The 17,370-nt window shown below is 41.3% G+C and overlaps 6 protein-coding genes across 6 annotated transcripts; 4 read left to right on the forward strand and 2 right to left on the reverse strand.

Moving 5' to 3' along the window:
• Nucleotides 1-769: 769 nt before the first annotated feature.
• Nucleotides 770-2,534, reverse strand: IL334_006260 (uncharacterized protein; the record flags this gene model as incomplete). Its single annotated transcript, XM_062937964.1, has 5 exons — nt 770-1,036; nt 1,096-1,147; nt 1,229-1,983; nt 2,209-2,316; nt 2,505-2,534. 5 exons carry the CDS (start codon nt 2,532-2,534, stop codon nt 770-772), a joined length of 1,212 nt encoding a protein of 403 aa, XP_062794015.1.
• Nucleotides 2,535-4,033: 1,499 nt separating this feature from the next.
• Nucleotides 4,034-5,665, forward strand: IL334_006261 (uncharacterized protein; the record flags this gene model as incomplete). Its single annotated transcript, XM_062937965.1, has 8 exons — nt 4,034-4,099; nt 4,214-4,305; nt 4,449-4,668; nt 4,780-4,881; nt 4,950-5,044; nt 5,157-5,335; nt 5,408-5,492; nt 5,581-5,665. 8 exons carry the CDS (start codon nt 4,034-4,036, stop codon nt 5,663-5,665), a joined length of 924 nt encoding a protein of 307 aa, XP_062794016.1.
• Nucleotides 5,666-6,328: 663 nt separating this feature from the next.
• IL334_006262 (uncharacterized protein) lies at nt 6,329-7,532 on the reverse strand (the record flags this gene model as incomplete). The annotated part of the gene is made up of 4 exons (XM_062937966.1): nt 6,329-6,393; nt 6,558-6,580; nt 6,815-6,959; nt 7,436-7,532. The coding sequence occupies 4 exons, from the start codon at nt 7,530-7,532 to the stop codon at nt 6,329-6,331; spliced, it is 330 nt and encodes a 109-aa protein (XP_062794017.1).
• A 415-nt stretch (nt 7,533-7,947) lies between these two features.
• On the forward strand, nt 7,948-9,386 carry IL334_006263 (uncharacterized protein; the record flags this gene model as incomplete). Its single annotated transcript, XM_062937967.1, has 7 exons — nt 7,948-8,115; nt 8,183-8,308; nt 8,385-8,458; nt 8,539-8,561; nt 8,655-8,765; nt 8,836-8,865; nt 8,959-9,386. 7 exons carry the CDS (start codon nt 7,948-7,950, stop codon nt 9,384-9,386), a joined length of 960 nt encoding a protein of 319 aa, XP_062794018.1.
• A 2,362-nt stretch (nt 9,387-11,748) lies between these two features.
• Nucleotides 11,749-13,739, forward strand: IL334_006264 (uncharacterized protein; the record flags this gene model as incomplete). The annotated part of the gene is made up of 7 exons (XM_062937968.1): nt 11,749-11,941; nt 12,016-12,100; nt 12,203-12,514; nt 12,568-12,679; nt 12,736-13,140; nt 13,214-13,584; nt 13,649-13,739. The coding sequence occupies 7 exons, from the start codon at nt 11,749-11,751 to the stop codon at nt 13,737-13,739; spliced, it is 1,569 nt and encodes a 522-aa protein (XP_062794019.1).
• A 682-nt stretch (nt 13,740-14,421) lies between these two features.
• Nucleotides 14,422-17,361, forward strand: IL334_006265 (DNA replication licensing factor MCM7; the record flags this gene model as incomplete). Its single annotated transcript, XM_062937969.1, has 7 exons — nt 14,422-14,466; nt 14,524-14,545; nt 14,649-14,902; nt 15,000-15,232; nt 15,379-16,268; nt 16,334-17,214; nt 17,287-17,361. The coding sequence occupies 7 exons, from the start codon at nt 14,422-14,424 to the stop codon at nt 17,359-17,361; spliced, it is 2,400 nt and encodes a 799-aa protein (XP_062794020.1).
• Between the last annotated feature and the right edge of the window lie 9 nt (nt 17,362-17,370).

Consider the following 17,370-nt stretch of genomic DNA (forward strand, 5'->3'; position numbering starts at 1 on the left):
CGTCATGATTGTGTTTAAAGTGAAAAAGTCCCCCACGAAAAAAGGACGAAGAAGACCTTTGAATGAGTCGATCAACCATAGTCAAGAACAGGTTGAAACAAAATGTACAATTTTATAGGAGATACATGATCATCAAGAAGATACGATACCTAGGTAAAAGGAATTGAATTGATCATTTTGATCATAATCATTTTTAAGAATGAGTCCAATCTTTTTGTTCTTGTGTAATTTAATATAGTAATGACCTATAGAGTCTATTAGAGAAATAGCATGCCAAATCTCTCTTTTGCTCTTTGTTTCCCGGCCACAGAAAGCCCTGTTGGTACAGAATTGAATCGAAGATAAGGAGAAGAAGAGGTCCAACGAGGTGAGAATCCCCAAAATTTCATACCAAATGACTAGTCTTCATTCGGATCCCAAATCAACAAGCCGACATTCTTTTCCACTTTGACAAGTGACCAATTACAATATTCTTAACATTCATTTCTAAAAAGTACAACAATCTTAAACGACAATGTTTTTTCTCCCAAATCTAAATCCCAATCCAGACCCGCACAAAAACTTTTTTTTTTGAATGAATAAATTTGATCAAATCTTCGACAAGTGACAAATGACAATCAGTCTCCTCTCTTTTTTGTTCTTTTTGGGGTTGCTGAATTTTTTTTCTCTTCCCCATCATTACATGTGGTTTCATCTAGACCTCTATTTCCCATCTCACAATCCGCTGGCCATTAATTGACTGAACACTATCTTTCTAAAGCAGCGTGATCTATTTATCACCATTTTCAACTTCCTCTTTTCCCTTTGACATATCAACATCACCATCACCATTCGCTTTCGCTTTCGCTTCGCCATTGCTAGTGACTTTCTCTTTCGTACTTGCAGATGGCTTACTATCTCCACCGCTTCCTGCAGCACTGGAACCAGTAGGAGCTTGGCTTAATCTACTTGGAGTGCCTGATCTTGAGCCTTTGGCAGATTCGTTTATTCTACCCAATTGAGCTAAAGAAGCGTATCCTTGGGCATACTCGGTTTTCTGATGGTGACACAATGTATAAGCCAACATGTTCCACTATGTCACTGAAAAGGACTTACCCATTCAGGTCGGATCACCTCATCAAGTTTCGTAGCTACCATTTTACAGATCCTAAATATCGTCAAACCGTATCAGCTATTGTTTCAGTCGAGTGTGAGATTATTTTGGATTGGAAGTGACTAGATTACTTACAGCTTCGTGGTAGATTCTGAAACACCTCCCATCGCAGCAATATCTTTCGCAGTAGTATTCTTACTTAAAAGGACACAAGTGAAATACAATACACCTGCTGCTATAGATACAGGTGATCTACCATCTATAGTTGACTTTGCAGTAGCTTCAGCAGCTATGTGTTTTGAGGCATTAAAAACCGCGTTTCCCAAATCCAGATAATTCGTAAAACGACCTAATAAAGCCTCGGCAGACTCTTGTGCGTTATTAGATCCATCTGAATGTCCACCTGTTTTAGTTCCTGAATTCTGAACAGCATTCTTGATTACTAAGAAAACTTGTCCTAATTCTTTTTTGGAGATTTTGAGCGCTTTACAAACTTCTTGAAAAGTTCGATGAGCTCCTGCATCTCTACATGCGTAAATTATGCATGCTGCTATAATTGCAGCTTCGTTTTTACCTTTGATCGCTTTTTGTTCATCGGCAATTTTGTACACATGTTGAGCTCTTTCTCTCACTCCTCTAGGTAGTTGCATCGCATCGCATTTTTCTCCGATACGTGAAAAAACAGCTGAAAGTATTGCTGTATTCGTTTTACCGTTGATACCATTTGAGAGGTTATTCGCTCGTTGGACGGCTCGATTCAGATCTCGTGCCATACCTGATCGACCGTCTTTATGGGAGATGACAGTATCGAGGTGATTTGATCCTAGTAATGGATTACCCGCATCTCCAACACGTGAAGGATCGTCGCCATTTTCGTCACCCGCAAAAGTCTATAAAAGTGTGAACATACGTTCTCAGTCAGTAATCGAATTCATACTTACACGCCCTATTCAATCAGAAGAATTAGCCTCCGATCAGTAAATACGTCGGTGATCTACTCACATTCACTCCTGGTATCGACGATTCTGTCACCGAGAATGGTTCCGCAATCACCGCATACCTATTCAAATGACATCAGGCACCAGTTGTCTTACACAAAATATAAACATGCTCACCAGATCACCTTTGGAGTATTCTTCGATGATATTGGGAGGATCGGTTCGACAATTAGGACATAGATGTCGGACATTCAGATTGGGAGCAACTGATTGACCGAACTTCGGCTGCGCACAACAACGGTATCAGTATGTGCTCCCTTCGTTCAGTGTAGCTCGTGCGAGGAAATCTCGCAGTCCTCATGTCGGTTATGTGATACAGAAAGGAGGAATGGTATGAAAGTGAATAGAGGGGACAAGCGAGAAGCGAGCGGGCAGAAACCGAGTCATCCAAAATTGAGAAAAGCGATACCTACGCCTGGTTGTCTAGGTCCTGCAACAGCCATTATGACGATCTCTTATGCGATTCTTTGTAGCCTAGTCGAAGTGCAAGAACGGATGGGAGACAGGTTCGAGGAGAAGTGTATCTCAACTCGTGAGCGAAGAGATATAACCTTGCTGCACTGATTTATCGCCTTTATCGGTCCAATCTCGACCTCCAGGCCAAATGAAAGATCCGGATACAGCGTCCTGTGCAACCGTGACACGAAGAATTTGTGGATAAGCGATTTGGAAAGAGAAGACAAAAGGATAATACATCCATTTGTCAGCCTTTCGTTCCCACACACGAGTATGACAAAGGCGTTCGTTTTCAAACAATCTGCATAACACCCATATTCCATAATCCCCTTCAGAACCATCTGCTTCCTCACAATGAATCTGCTAAGAAGACTCTCACAGGAGGAAGAAAGAAAGGGACAGATAAAGCTGGATCACGCCACCCGGTAAAAGGGATAACAATAGATACCAACTTACTAAGCCGTCAATCCTTTTTAAATGATACCAAACAAAGACCTTGATATCACTCCTTTTTTTTCCACCTGATTATTCTCTTTGATCCGCGAATTTGATGAGAATGCGCAGAGAAGAATCTTAAAGAGGCTTCCAAAGAGGATGTTATCGGGGTCAGTGCTCTTTTACTACAGAACTGGACAGATGAAGAAGAGAGAAGAAGAGAAGAGAAGGGATGAATCTAAAGTGAGGAGGTATGTATTGTTTTTTGAGCGGCAAATTGATGAAGAATAGGTTGAACGCTTAAATGGGTGACATGAACAAGTATACTTTGAAGATACAGGGTCAAAAGTGCCACTTTCCAATCTTGGTTATGTTATTCCCCCCATTTCCTCCCTCATCCCCTATCGTTTTCATCCTCTCGTCACCGTACACATTATCTACTTGACCTTACCTGTAAACAATCACTACACTCTACCCAGTTCAATCTCATCACACCCGTCATACTCGTACGTTGTGGTTTACTGACACTTCCACTGACCAAAGTGCTGATGAGCTTGTCCAAATAGCTAACTACGATTTCACACGATCTTCGCGACTAGGGGGGTATTCGACATAAAAGCGGTGAGAAGCGATTTCGAACCCAAAAAAGAAACCCAATAAACCAAACATTATCCCTTCCCCTTTTCAAAGCGCGTCAATCTCGAGAGAAAAATCATACATCTCAAATTCATTTAATCGATTATATCTTCATTCAAATAGGAGACACGATACCACTGGATACATCATCAGGAAACTACATTGAAGCTCAATCTTTTGGTATAACTTTCAGATCACTTTTACATTCGTGATCCGTGCGTATTCTCAACAAAAGGTACGCGTCATCTCCCCTCCTCTGATATATCGTAATATCGATCGCACAACTCCACATCCACTTGCTTCAGCCTCTGAAATATGCTCATCATATTCTCCTGTACAGTGCGCAACTTTTGATCACGCATAAACCGACCTTTGACGCGTACTGTAGAACGAATCTGAAGTTATATCGAATCAAATGAACCAATTTACGAATGACGAGTATGTACTCGCTTATCATGGTCCATTACTCTATGAGGCTCGTGTGAGTCATTCTCGAACCGACTCGAGCACCTTGAGATACTTTTTACAAAGTATCGTGGATGGATGGGTGATATTGCAGGAGTTATACTGATATATAGACTTTAATTTATGATAGATCATCTTAGCTGAAAATTGGGATGAAAACAATACGTTATTAGGGACTGTGGGTCCACATTATTTCATCCATTATAAAGGATGGAAGACTACGTGAGTCCACAAACAGTTTCCTGCTCTTCCAGCAAATGACTATGCTCCAGCAAATGAAACCTGCGAAAATAATGGGATGTGCCGACGAACCTTATTTTGCTATTTTTTAATTTTTTTTTCCAAATGTTGATATTTCGCTACAGATGGGACGAATGGGTACCTGAACAAAGATTATTGAAGTTGAATGAAGCTGGATTCGCAAAACGAAGAGCATTATTAGATGCCCATGCCAAGAAGAATAGACCTCCTTCAATCGCTGGTTCATCTACAACTTCACCAGCGCCAGCTACTATTAAAGGTAAAGAGAAAAGTGGGAAAAAGAATGAAACCAAGAAAAGAGGTAGAGAATCAGTTGTAGAGACTGTAAGTCATGATATTTTCACAAAAAATGCTTTTGTTTTCGACCATATAATCGCCGACTGCCGATTGTCGAATTCCTGAGCATAGAGCTGACACAATACGTGGGATATACAGGAAGCTTCGTTCCTCAATAGACCAGAAGTAAAGATTATTATTCCTGAAGTACTCAAATTACAACTTGTCGACGATTGGGAGAATGTAACGAAAAATAATCAAGTGAGCTGGCACATGATGGATTAAATTATTGCCAGCGTCAGCTGACACAAAGTTCGTTATTCGTGTAGCTCGTGACATTACCTCGTAAACCAAACGTAAGAGAATTACTGGAAGAGTATAGGCAATTTGTGAATGCTGCTAAGAAAACACAAGAGAGATCTGCGTGAGTGTGATTTGTTGTCCCACGGTCCATCAGGACATACCAGCAACTCCTCCATATCAATACCTCATACATGTCTTATAACATAGCTGATGTTTGCTGCCCGGCTGTTCAGTCGAGCTACGGCTCTTCTCTCGGAAATCATTTCAGGTATCACACTCTATTTCGACAAAGCACTGGGAAACAATTTACTTTATCGATTTGAAAGAGCTCAGTACGTAGAACAGAAGAGACAGAATACAGATAAGCCAATGAGCGAGATCTACGGTGCAGAACATCTTCTCAGATTGTTTGGTGAGTGAGACCTTCTCAAGTCATCTCGAGCCGAATCTGTGCGCTAACTACATCTGTTGTACTTGTGAACAGTCAATTTTGGCCCGTTTATCGCTTACACCAATATCGATACTGAATCACTTAACATATTACGTGAATATATCAATGATATCATGAAGTGAGTCGTAATACTTCCATCCAGAAATCCCCTGAGATCTTCTCGTACTTTTTAGACAGTTTAGCTGATGAAGAGTACTTCTTGACAGGTGGATGATCAAAGAGCAGAAGAGACTGTTTGTCAAAGAGTACGAAGCTACTTCTACTCATTATCAGAACCTATCACGGACATAGCCTTAGTGGAAGCGGAGTGCAGAGCACGGGGCAGGAAGGAGAGTACAGGAGTACAAGGGGTGGAAGTGATTTGAAGAGAGAAGAGAGATCAGTCAACGTTGCGAGAACTTCAACGAGAGGGTGGAGAGGGTATATCCATATTTATATGTGCTTGAATAATTTCGATTTTTCCCTTTATTCAAATAAACTCGAATGTCATGTTTCCTATCTGTGTGTCACTTGTTAAATCGAATATCATAAGAAAATGTGAATTATGTTATTTTTTTTGGTTATTTACGAGTGCAACAGACTCTGACTCGTAACATGTCCGCATATATGCACCGTATGTGACGAAACACTGAATAGCAGAGATGGACATGAGTTGTTTTTATACATGTTTCCCTTCGAATCATTAGACTGTATGGAATGGATCCACAAGTTTAAAACTTGCTCCTGGTTCCTTGCTTGTTCTGCGTTGAACGATCTTGTTGGGATTACATGATTGACCGGAATGAATTTGACATTACGACATTGAGACATAAGACGTGAAATGAGAATTGTTTTTGCGAATATGACTGCATCATCTAGCAACACATGGCGGAAGAGATGGAAGTTGAGTGGGTAAATGGTTGAAATGCTATGACGAAAGTAAGAAGAAAAAGTGTTGATTGAATGGAATTGGATCTATGAGGTTTTCCAGAGGAGGATTGCGATTGGACCGAGGTAGAAATAAATGAAGTTTTTGGTTTCTATGATGACCAGAAGCGAACACGTCAGTACGAGCGGACCAAGTGTTTGAGTGGCAATCAGATTATGAGAATAGAAAAGTCGATGCGAAAAATTGCAATTGATTCTTTGTCCTTGCTCAAAAGTGCGGACTGTAGAGCTGAAGAAAGCGGGAAATGGGACTTACCATGAGTTACGAAACTCCCAAAACTGTAAGTGAATACGGAAGATATCAGCGATTAATACAGAAGATATCAGCGATTTTGTTGACGCCGTGTCATCATACTCTTCTCCGTCTCTTTGTCTTCTTTCTCGATGGGATCCAATTGCTTGACTCCATTTTCTGCTCCAGCTTACGCACGTCTCCTTGGTCTCTCTTTCTCCCATTTCTCCCTCTCCTCTCCCTTCCGTCCTCCTTCCCTTCAAGAAAAATACCATACTTACTTTTTACCTACGACACAATGCCAAGTAACGCCATATAATCTATCAAATTCTTTTTTGATGAACATCGCCATATCTTTCTCCAAATCGTATTTCTCTAATGAAAGTACGACTGTGTCTACTGCTTTTTGTTGCATGTCCTCTGACACTATTTTGGGGCGAATCAGAAGGTGTCGTGAGGTAGTATGAGAAATATGCAGAGAAACCCGTTTTAGAGAGGTGGTTGAGTTTTCGTATGACGCGGTAGGATTAGAGAAGAAATCGAACACCAGTCATCGTATGAGACGAATGATAATTCCAGAATGAAGGAAGGTGAGAGTAGTGATAATTACAGGGGGAGGATACAGTGAGAGCAACGAATGAAGAGTCAGCTTGTTTCCTTCGATTCCGTCGAGCGTAGATTCAATCCCGTTAAGAGACTCTCCACTCATCTCACTTCTCACTACATCGTATCGACAGAAACGCTTCTGGTCAGACTCCCGTTGCGCTTTGACCCATCCTTGGTCCGTCTGTCATTCTCCTCTCAGTTCGACCTTGTCCTAACGCCTCGATTCTTGTCTATCGTGTGCCGCAGCCCGTCGCCTTCATCCTTTCCGATAGTTTTATCAGTAACGTGAGACTCACTATCGACATTCTTGATCACTGCATTGAGGTTCTGTCCTCTCAAGGAAGTGACACCTCCAGCAGAAAGAGTGGAAGATCGTTCGTTCCCTTCGGGCATTGAATTGAATGATAGTTCGAATTTGACTTGTTGAACGTAGGATCCAAGTTGGTCGGAGGATGATAGCTACTGTTGAAGGAATTTGCTGATGAGTAAGAGGTGGATGGAGACGTAGATGTATGCTATAATCGTCTTCTACAGGAATAGGAGAGAAAGAGAGTGATAATATTATTTTTGTTGTTGATCTCGCGTTTGCTATGGATGTTATAGGTTAATTCCGTCGGAAATGACCATACCTCGGTCTGATCCGCTGCTGATGATGAACTGAAGTAAGATGATCTCCAAGATGATGGTTCTGTGAGCAGTGAAAGAAGACAGATGATTTAGTGATCAGAAGCTAAGTATAACTGCATACATATCTCACAGTACTTCACAAGGCAGAAAGGAGACACCGATCAACCTTGATATTGCCAAGATGTCAACGTCTAAATCTACGCCAGAAGTTCGACATAAGACAGATGAATCTTCATTGACATTTGGATATCCCACTGTCAGTGTAAAAGAAGTATCGATTGTGGGCTTGGAATGTAAAGTCTATGGATTAGAAGAGGTCCAAAACAGTGATAAACCATTAGCTGTACTAGTAAGTATCATCTCGTTTATAAATGTCGTGATTCGATACGAGAAACTGATATAGGATTACGTGGTAGGTAGCAGCTCATGGTAGAACTAATAGTCAAAAGAATATGATCACTTTTTCTCAAGGTATATTAGGTATAGTGAATGATGAAACAAAGAACCGAAATAGTAAGAGGGATTTATTGATTGTCACTCTAGTAAGTGAAGTATATTTTTTTTAGCTCGAATTGATTCGTTTCGTTTCTGTAAAATTGATGATATTGTACATGGCAGGATCAACGGAATCATGGCAAGAGGATCAGTGATAAAGTTGCGAATCTAAGTTTTGATGAGAATCCAAGACATTTGTGAGCTCAACTTCTCCTCTTGAAATGACGATTAACGGCGCTGATACTAACGATTTGACGATGTTTCTTTTCGAGTGTAGGATCGATATGGCAGCTAAAGTCTGTGAGTCGGTTTATTACTCAAGGATCAAGCAATACATCCATAACGGAGAGTTTCAGTTTGACTAACTAAAAGCTAATTTTGATACGGGTCTAGACGGCGGCGCACAGGATATTCAAATGATAATCGATTTTTTAGCCGCTTATTTATTCCCTCATGGTGAGAAGAAGATCGAAGAATGGATCATCACAGGTATATCCCTAGGTGGTGAGTAGGATACCTCACACGCTGAATACGATATGGAATTTCTCGTTGATCGAGTCTTTGTGGTTCTCAGGTCATGTAGCATGGAGACTACTTCGCGAGGGTGAGTTCACAATCTATATCGTACAGGAAAATCATTGATTTCCCCAAACTTATTCATCTGCTCATCCTACCCACCCACCCACCCAAATTACAGAACCGCGAATTAAAATCGGAATACCAATAATCGGATTACCCTTTGAATCATTTCCTAAATATATGAAACCAAGAGCTGAATCAATGAAAATACCATTTGATCCACCAACTTATCCACCTTCCTTACTTCCCTTACTTGAAGGTGATATTGATCATTCGAATTATAAGGGTAAGAAAATATTGACCATTCATGGTGGTCATGATAAACTCGTTCCATTAGATAAAGGTTTAAAAGATATCGAAAATGTCATGAATATACTCAACAACCAGGAAAACGCAAACACACATGGAAATGCCAGAGGGGGTGATAGTGGGAAAGAATTGAAAGGGAAAGGGGAAATTTGGATTGACGAATTTACGGGTCACGCAGTTTCCAAAGAGATGGTTGAGAAAACCGCTCAATGGATCTGGGAATATGGATTAAAGTGAAAATGAGAAAAAAACTTTTGGTAGATTGATTGCAACCAATTAGGGCAAGTATATATAACTAGAAAGTATAAATAGCATTTTCATTCGCATGACGATACAGTATCAGCGTTTGAGTTACGGGGTCGTCGAATGGCGAAAGCCCAAAATCGAATGGTCCTCTACATTACAGTGAAAAGAGGCAATGTACTAACTACTACATAGGAAAATTTCGCGATTCCGATTCAAGGCGTAAGAGGTCGATGCGGAAGAGTGACTGGATTCTTCCAGAGACCCCATTCTACTTGTCGTGAGAAGCCGCACTTCACTTCAGATCTTTCAACACCGAGCTATTTCACATTGATCTATACCCTCCTCATAGATCGAATCACAGACATAAAAGAGCAAACGTCATTCACTTGACTCCACTCGGCTGACTAATGAATGGTCAAGCCAATGATGAAACACATCTCCAGTTTTCAACTACTCTATCCTCTCAAGGAAAAAACAGTTGCAACCCTTTTGCTCCTGGCTCACAGCGTAAAGTCGCTTAGTCAACAGGAACACATCTCGTGCAATGAATACTACTATACATGCTTGAAATCCAATTGGCATGATACATGACACATGGTACAGTCATATCGCCACCGCCACTTGCCCAATATTTATACAGTACTACTGTGACGCCTCCGCCAAGAAATACGCTTTGACCTATTGTAATTCCCTGTAAAAGATGAAAGAAATCACAATCACAGAAAGACACGATGAAACAATCAGGTCCTTATTAGTCATCACTTACTAATCATTCTTTTCAAATCAGTTAAATACGTAGATACTCATAAAGTTGTATATTTGCCGATTTCAGTCCTCTGACACTTTCACTGATGATATAAGATTTGGACCTCTAATTCACCCGAACATTGAATAATCGGTAACCCCAAAACAGTGAAAATACAAAACAAGCTTTCGATACATATATCAATCAAATGTGATTATTCCGGCTGATACAATAGAAAAGAACACTAAACGTTAAACGCTGATTACTGACTGAGTAAAAGTCGTTTATCACCAAGATCAAGGAACACCGTTCGCCAAGTTTCACTCAGTCTTGGCTTGTTGAGGGTTTACCATTTGTTGGAACATGTCTCTGTATACGGGTGACTTTTGAAAGCAAGCACTTGACTCAAATGACTAATAATGTGATGGAGTTGAATTCAAATTTGTTTCCTGTTACCTCTCACGACCATCTGGAATCAATAGATGAGGTAGAACAGAGTTTAGAGTATGAGCCATTACTCCGTTGTATCGGCAGCGTATGTAAAAGTCGGCACAAGCCTTGGATACACCTACAGACAATATGATAAAAGGAACGTTTTAGAATCAAACGATATAAACAATGAATTCCACGGAGAACGGGAACAGTTCAAGGGGTAAATAGAAAAGATGAAACATGAAACAAAACTTTCAACTTTCTACACCCCGCATTGACCACCCATAATGCTACGAAACACACAACATGCATCAATCAATCCCTAAACGACATGAAATAATGAATCATAGTGAGATGATAGAATGATAACTTTATCATGCAAAACATCGCATTCTTGATGGAAGAGAGTTCAATACATTCTCCAACTCTCGACGCCAGATAAACAGCGGATGATATCGGGATGAAAGTAAGACAAGCGACAAGAGAGTAGAGACGACAGGTTCACCGGTTGTTACTTGCTGTACTTGCCTTCCTTTGAGTAGCAGAACTGCGTCATATGTGTGTATGTGTGTGTGTGTGTGTGTATGATGCCAAGGTATAAATAACAACGACGCTTGGACCTGTCGACTCATCTCCCCCTCGCTTTCCTTTCCCCCTTTTTCATCAAACAAAAGAACAAGTCACTGATTTTCTCATTGTTATATAAAACCACACTCACTCACATTTCTAAACAACATATCCATCTCTCTTTCTCTTCTTTTCCTCCCGTAGAAGAGGATACAATAACTGATCGACTCCAATTCCCTCATATACAGACCTTTGACAAAATCCCAACATATACAAACCACTCTTTCCATATCTATCGATTAGATTGGAAGAGCTTGGATATATATCTTACATTTAGTCAAATAATCACTTCGACGCCTTATTTCGGCTCATAACATACATTCCTTTATCAAACAAAATCAACTCCGACCGATAACGAAACCCTCATTTCCATTCAGTCTTTCTACCCATAGTGACTGAAGATACATCCCACACGCAACCAAGCATCTTAGAGTGAAGCAAAACTCTCTAACACGGACGAGGATCAAGACAGTCGTTTCGCCAGTACTTGTTGTACACTCACCTTTATATTCGCTAGTCGACCTAAATATCAAAAAAATTCTCTTCAAAATGTTTGTTCCAACTTTGACCAATACCCTCTTCGCCACCGTCATCACGATGAGTAGTCTCGCTCTTGGTGCGGCTGATCATTGGATCATAACGCAAGCGCAGACGATCGCAATTGCAAGGATGGATCCCATAGTCAACCCAAATGCTGTCAGTGGTCACGTCCATCGTGTGGTCGGAGCATCAAATTTCAATTGTGAGTTGAATCCTATCCTCGTCGATTTAAAGATAGATCAGCGAGGCTGAACACATATCCATTTTATCCATCAGGGCATCTGAATAGTCCTCAAGATCAAGTTGAAGCCGCTTGTAGCTCTACCATCATTGGCGACGACAAGTCGAACTATTGGGCTCCGTAAGTCTCCTTTCTCCTTCTTTCCTGGAGTTACCCACCAGAATATCAAGTCTGATCATCGCTCAATGATCGACGAGTATAATTAACACCTGATACTTTTAGTCAACTCTACTATCGTCACCCTAATAACACACTCACTGCTATCCTTGGTGGAGTCCGGATATATTACTTCAATAAGAACAAAGACGTCAAACCTTTCCCGCCGGGTCTCAACATGATTTCTGGTTTAGCCATGAAACGTGATTTGGCCGCTACTCAGAGTTTGGGTCTCAAGATCGCTTGCGACCATGGTCTGCAAACACAATGGTTACCAAATGGCACATCCCACCCAGGCGGTTGTTCTGCCATCTCGATGGGTATATACTTCCCTTCATGTGGTCTAGCAAATGGTGCTCTCACTTCTGCTGATCATTTGTAAGTGCCATCATTCTGAATTGAATCATGATGCTCACCATACCATGCTGTAGCTCTCACATGGCTTGGCCTCAAAGTTACGATGGACCTAATCTTGTTGATGACCCTAACGGTATCGTTTGCCCCGCTTCTCACCCAATCAAGTACCCTACCATCTTCGCTGAGGTAAGTACATGATTTTCTTCCACTCAAGAGCCTGTCACTGATTATTGGGAATACAGTTCAATTACTACCTCGATGCTGATCACCCCTGGAGAAATGACGAATGTACATTTGTCCTCGCAAATGGAGATTGTTCCGGTAACAACTTCCATGCAGATTTTGTAAATGGCTGGGTACCTTCAACTCTTCAAGCAGCTATCAATCAATGCGGATTCGGTAAAGGAGTAGGAGACAATCTTGATGCCTGTGCGCCACTGAAAAAGACCAAATCTGAGCCCGCCTCATGGGAATGTAGATTAGATGGTGGAATCCCAGATGAGGAAGTTGGATTGTACAGACCTATCGCCAAACTACCAGGATGTAATCCACTCTGGAAATCCGGTGTTGATACAAAACCCGGTTGTTCCCCAACACCTGCGAATCCAGGTTACGTTTATCCTAATGCCTACTTCGAGAACCTTAAGGTGAGTTGAGCAGAGATCTCGTTCTGAGATCAGTATCGTCATGACCGCTAACACTCATCATCGGCATAATCAGTTCCGGAACAAGATACCTGTTGCTCTTGCTGAATTGAAGGATGACGCCGATATCACAACATTCATTCCTTCGGTCGGAGACAATGGAGCCGGAAGACTCGGTCGATGGGGTACGGAAGGTTCGAACAAAGATCAACTTCGAGCTGGTACATGGCAATCGATCATCAATGCCCTTGCACCCGGTACGAAAGCCCCTCCTGTCGGAAACATGATCACCTTGCCCGGTAACCAGAAGCTCAGCGCAGAACCTCAAGATGTTGACTCCGAAACTCCAGAAGAGGAGACTCCAGTCATCGCCGCTGAGCCCCAGAACAGTACTACCACTCCTACCACTGATTACGCAGATCAACCAAGTGTTGTCAAATCCTGCAAGTGAGTCAATGTGTCTCGTCTGCTGCGTTCTGCAGACTGAAAGCTGACCGGATTCGGCTGATAGGAGGAAGAACAAAGGGTTGTTTCCCCGAGCAGGAGATGCCATATCAGCTCACCTGTCTCGAAGATCAAGGAGAAGATCGCATCACCCCTAGATCGGTCCAAATTTCTCCTCTTTCTAGATTCTCTCACTTCGGAAATGAAGGCTAGCCGACTACCTAAAGTATTCAAACCGATAGCTGAGCTACGGGATTCCCATCTTTGTCATATCAATTTCCTTTCTTTTTTTTCCTTTTTTTGGGTTGTCTGGCATTCTGGACTTTCACTTCTCGATCTATCATCTTAATGAAACACATGGATGCATTGATTCGCAGATATCCAGGAGGGTCGTGCCGTCGTTTTATGTAAGATTAGATTTTGGATTTGGAATGAACAATTTTCTATATGGTAGTCGGTTCGGTTTTTTCTTTTCATTTTTGGTCAATTTAATGATGTATCATTATCCCGATACGCGACGGAACGAACGCAATGACAGCGCGAGTGCCACAAACGCGTAACCATAGTCAACATTGGATATTCTAATTAAATCCACCCCGCACATAATGAAAGAGACGCGTTAAATTGGGACAATGAATTAAAACCAGCCACTTTGTGTGATGCTCTCTTCCATTCAACATTACTTTATCGCAATATACAGTGTCCACTTTGCATTCGTATTGATAGACAAACCCCTCCACCAAGCTTGTATCGTCAAAAAGACACATTGTATACCTGACCCTTCCTATCCTCTGCCGTGTAACCTAAGGCCGCAACGTTGCCAAAAGCTAAACAATCAAAATGGCCGCTCCAGCAGTTGGTGTCCTACCCGTCGCCAGTATCAATGTGAGTCGATCTCACGCGTATGTAGATATGATGTATACTGACTTGATGTTTCCATAGATCAATTATGAGGAAGAGACAGGTCAGTACACCAGTTCATCTCATTTAATGTGAACTGTGCCTTCCAATGGCAACTTTGTATGATATCTAGCTGACATTCAGTCATTTTATGTGTAAATCAACAGAAAAAATACGCGAGTTTTTGACATCTTATGTACCTCCAGTCCGAAGCAGAAGAACATTACCTTCGGATGATGATGAATTAGCCGAAGATGAAGATCAACAAGATGAAGAAGAAGATGAAGATGAATTAGCAGATAACATGTCAAGTTTAAATGTCAGAGAAGAAAGATCTAAAGCGAAATACGTAAAGATGTTGAAAAAAGTAGCGAATAGACAGAAGGAGGAAGTCGTCGTGGATCTGAAAGATCTGAAAGATGTGAGTGTTTTTTTCCAAGGGAAGGGGGTGGGACGGGGGCGGAGTATATACGAGGTCACATTGGAATATCCTACTCATATTAGAACGCATACAACAGTTCAGCAACGATCAAACCCTCCTTCACAATATAACCCGTAACACAAGAAGATACATCCAACTGTTCTGCGATGTCATTGATAAGATCATGCCTGAACCGGATCACGAACTTGATTTCACCTCTGACGTACTTGATTTGATCATGCAACAAAGAAGGGAAATGAATGAACAAGTTCAAAATGGGGAAAGAAATGAAGATGGTGGGATGTTCCCTCCTGAATTAATGAGAAGATAGTGAGTATCACCTCTTTACGCGAATCCACATTCCCTTTGGCAAAGAGATCTTCACAGATCTGCTTCTGCTATTTGGGGGCTTTGGTGCTTCACTGTCAATCAAGCTGGAATTAACAACCCGCTAACCACCCTGTCCCTGCATCTAGTAACCTATATTTCCGACCTCTGCGAAACACTGAAGTCCTCGCTGTAAGAGCCGTCCGAGGTGCTCATCTCGGTCACCTCATCACCGTACGAGGTATCGTTACTCGAGTATCCGAAGTGAAACCACTCCTTCTCGTCAACGCATATACATGTGATTCATGCGGTAACGAAATTTTCCAAGAAGTCGCTCAAAAAGCTTTCACTCCCTTAACCGTCTGTCCATCTGCCGAATGTACACAAAATCAGACCAAGGGTCAATTACACATGCAAACTCGTGCAAGTAGATTCCGACCTTTCCAAGAAGTGAAAATTCAAGAAATGGCTGATCAAGTTCCCGTTGGTCATATACCACGATCCATGACTATACACTTGTATGGATCATTAGCAAGATCAGTCAATCCGGGAGATGTGATTCACGTAGGAGGTATATTCTTGCCAACACCCTATACTGGATTCAGAGCGATCAGAGCTGGATTGTTGCAAGATACATTCTTGGAAGCGATGCATGTTCATCAATTGAAGAAACAATATCACGCAATGGAATTAACACCTGAGCTGTCAATTGAAATTGAAGAAATGAAACAAGATCCAAATCTCTATAACAGATTAGCGAACTCAATAGCACCTGAAATTTACGGTCATGAAGATGTTAAAAAAGCTTTACTATTGTTACTTGTTGGAGGTGTAACAAAAACTGTCGGAGATGGAATGAAGATTAGAGGTGATATAAACGTTTGTTTAATGGGTGATCCAGGTGTAGCCAAATCTCAGTTATTGAAATATATCACAAAAGTAGCTCCTAGAGGTGTTTATACCACTGGTAGAGGTTCTTCAGGTGTTGGTTTGACAGCTGCCGTAATGAGAGACCCTGTAACCGATGAAATGGTATTGGGTGAGTTTTGAGTCCTACTTTACCTCGACAGGAAATCTGTGTACTGATTATTTGTACGTTTACAGAGGGAGGTGCACTTGTGCTTGCCGACAACGGTATCTGCTGTATTGATGAGTTTGACAAAATGGACGAGTCAGATCGAACGGCAATCCACGAAGTCATGGAACAACAAACCATTTCCATATCAAAAGCAGGAATTACCACCACTTTGAACGCTCGAACATCAATCCTGGCAGCTGCGAACCCTCTTTACGGCCGATACAACCCCAAAGTCTCACCAGTCGAGAATATCAACTTACCCGCAGCGTTACTGTCGCGTTTCGATGTTATTTTCCTCATCCTCGATACACCTTCAAGAGAAGATGACGAAAGATTAGCTCAACACGTCACTTTTGTTCACATGCACAACACACATCCAGAATTAGATTTCGAGCCTGTTGAACCTACGTTGATGAGACATTATATCGCTGCGTGCAGAAGGATTAGACCGATTGTCCCACCTCAAATGTCGGAATATATCGTTTCGTCATATGTTCAAATGAGGAAACAACAAAAGGAAGATGAAGCGGAAGATAAAGCATATTCATACGTATCAGCAAGGACCCTGTTAGCTGTATTACGACTGTCACAAGCTTTAGCTAGATTAAGACAAGATAATATAGTTGGCCAAGGCGATGTGGATGAAGCTTTGAGATTAATGGAAGTTTCAAAATCTAGTTTATATGAACATGCGGCGTCGAGAAATCAAGGTGAAGATCAAACTGACACATCTAAGATCTTCAGAATCGTTAAAGATATGGCAACTATCTCTGCCAGAGAAAGAAGAGATCAAAGTGAAGAATATCAAGATCAAGATGAATTAGAAGAGTTAACGATGACTGATGTTAGAAATAGAGTTTTAGCTAAAGGTTTCACTGAAACTCAATTCATGGATACCCTCTTAGAGGTAAGTATCATAAAGTTGTTCTGGATGTCTATTGAATGAGAATGCCATGCTGATTGTTGACGTGATTTATAGTACGAGAATATGGGAGTACTAGTTAGAACTGCAAATAATACGAGATTGAGATTTGTAGCTCCGGATGAGTATTAGTTGGGAGTT

Source organism: Kwoniella shivajii, chromosome 8, assembly GCF_035658355.1.
Source record: "Kwoniella shivajii chromosome 8, complete sequence".
Lineage (NCBI taxonomy): Eukaryota > Fungi > Basidiomycota > Tremellomycetes > Tremellales > Cryptococcaceae > Kwoniella > Kwoniella shivajii.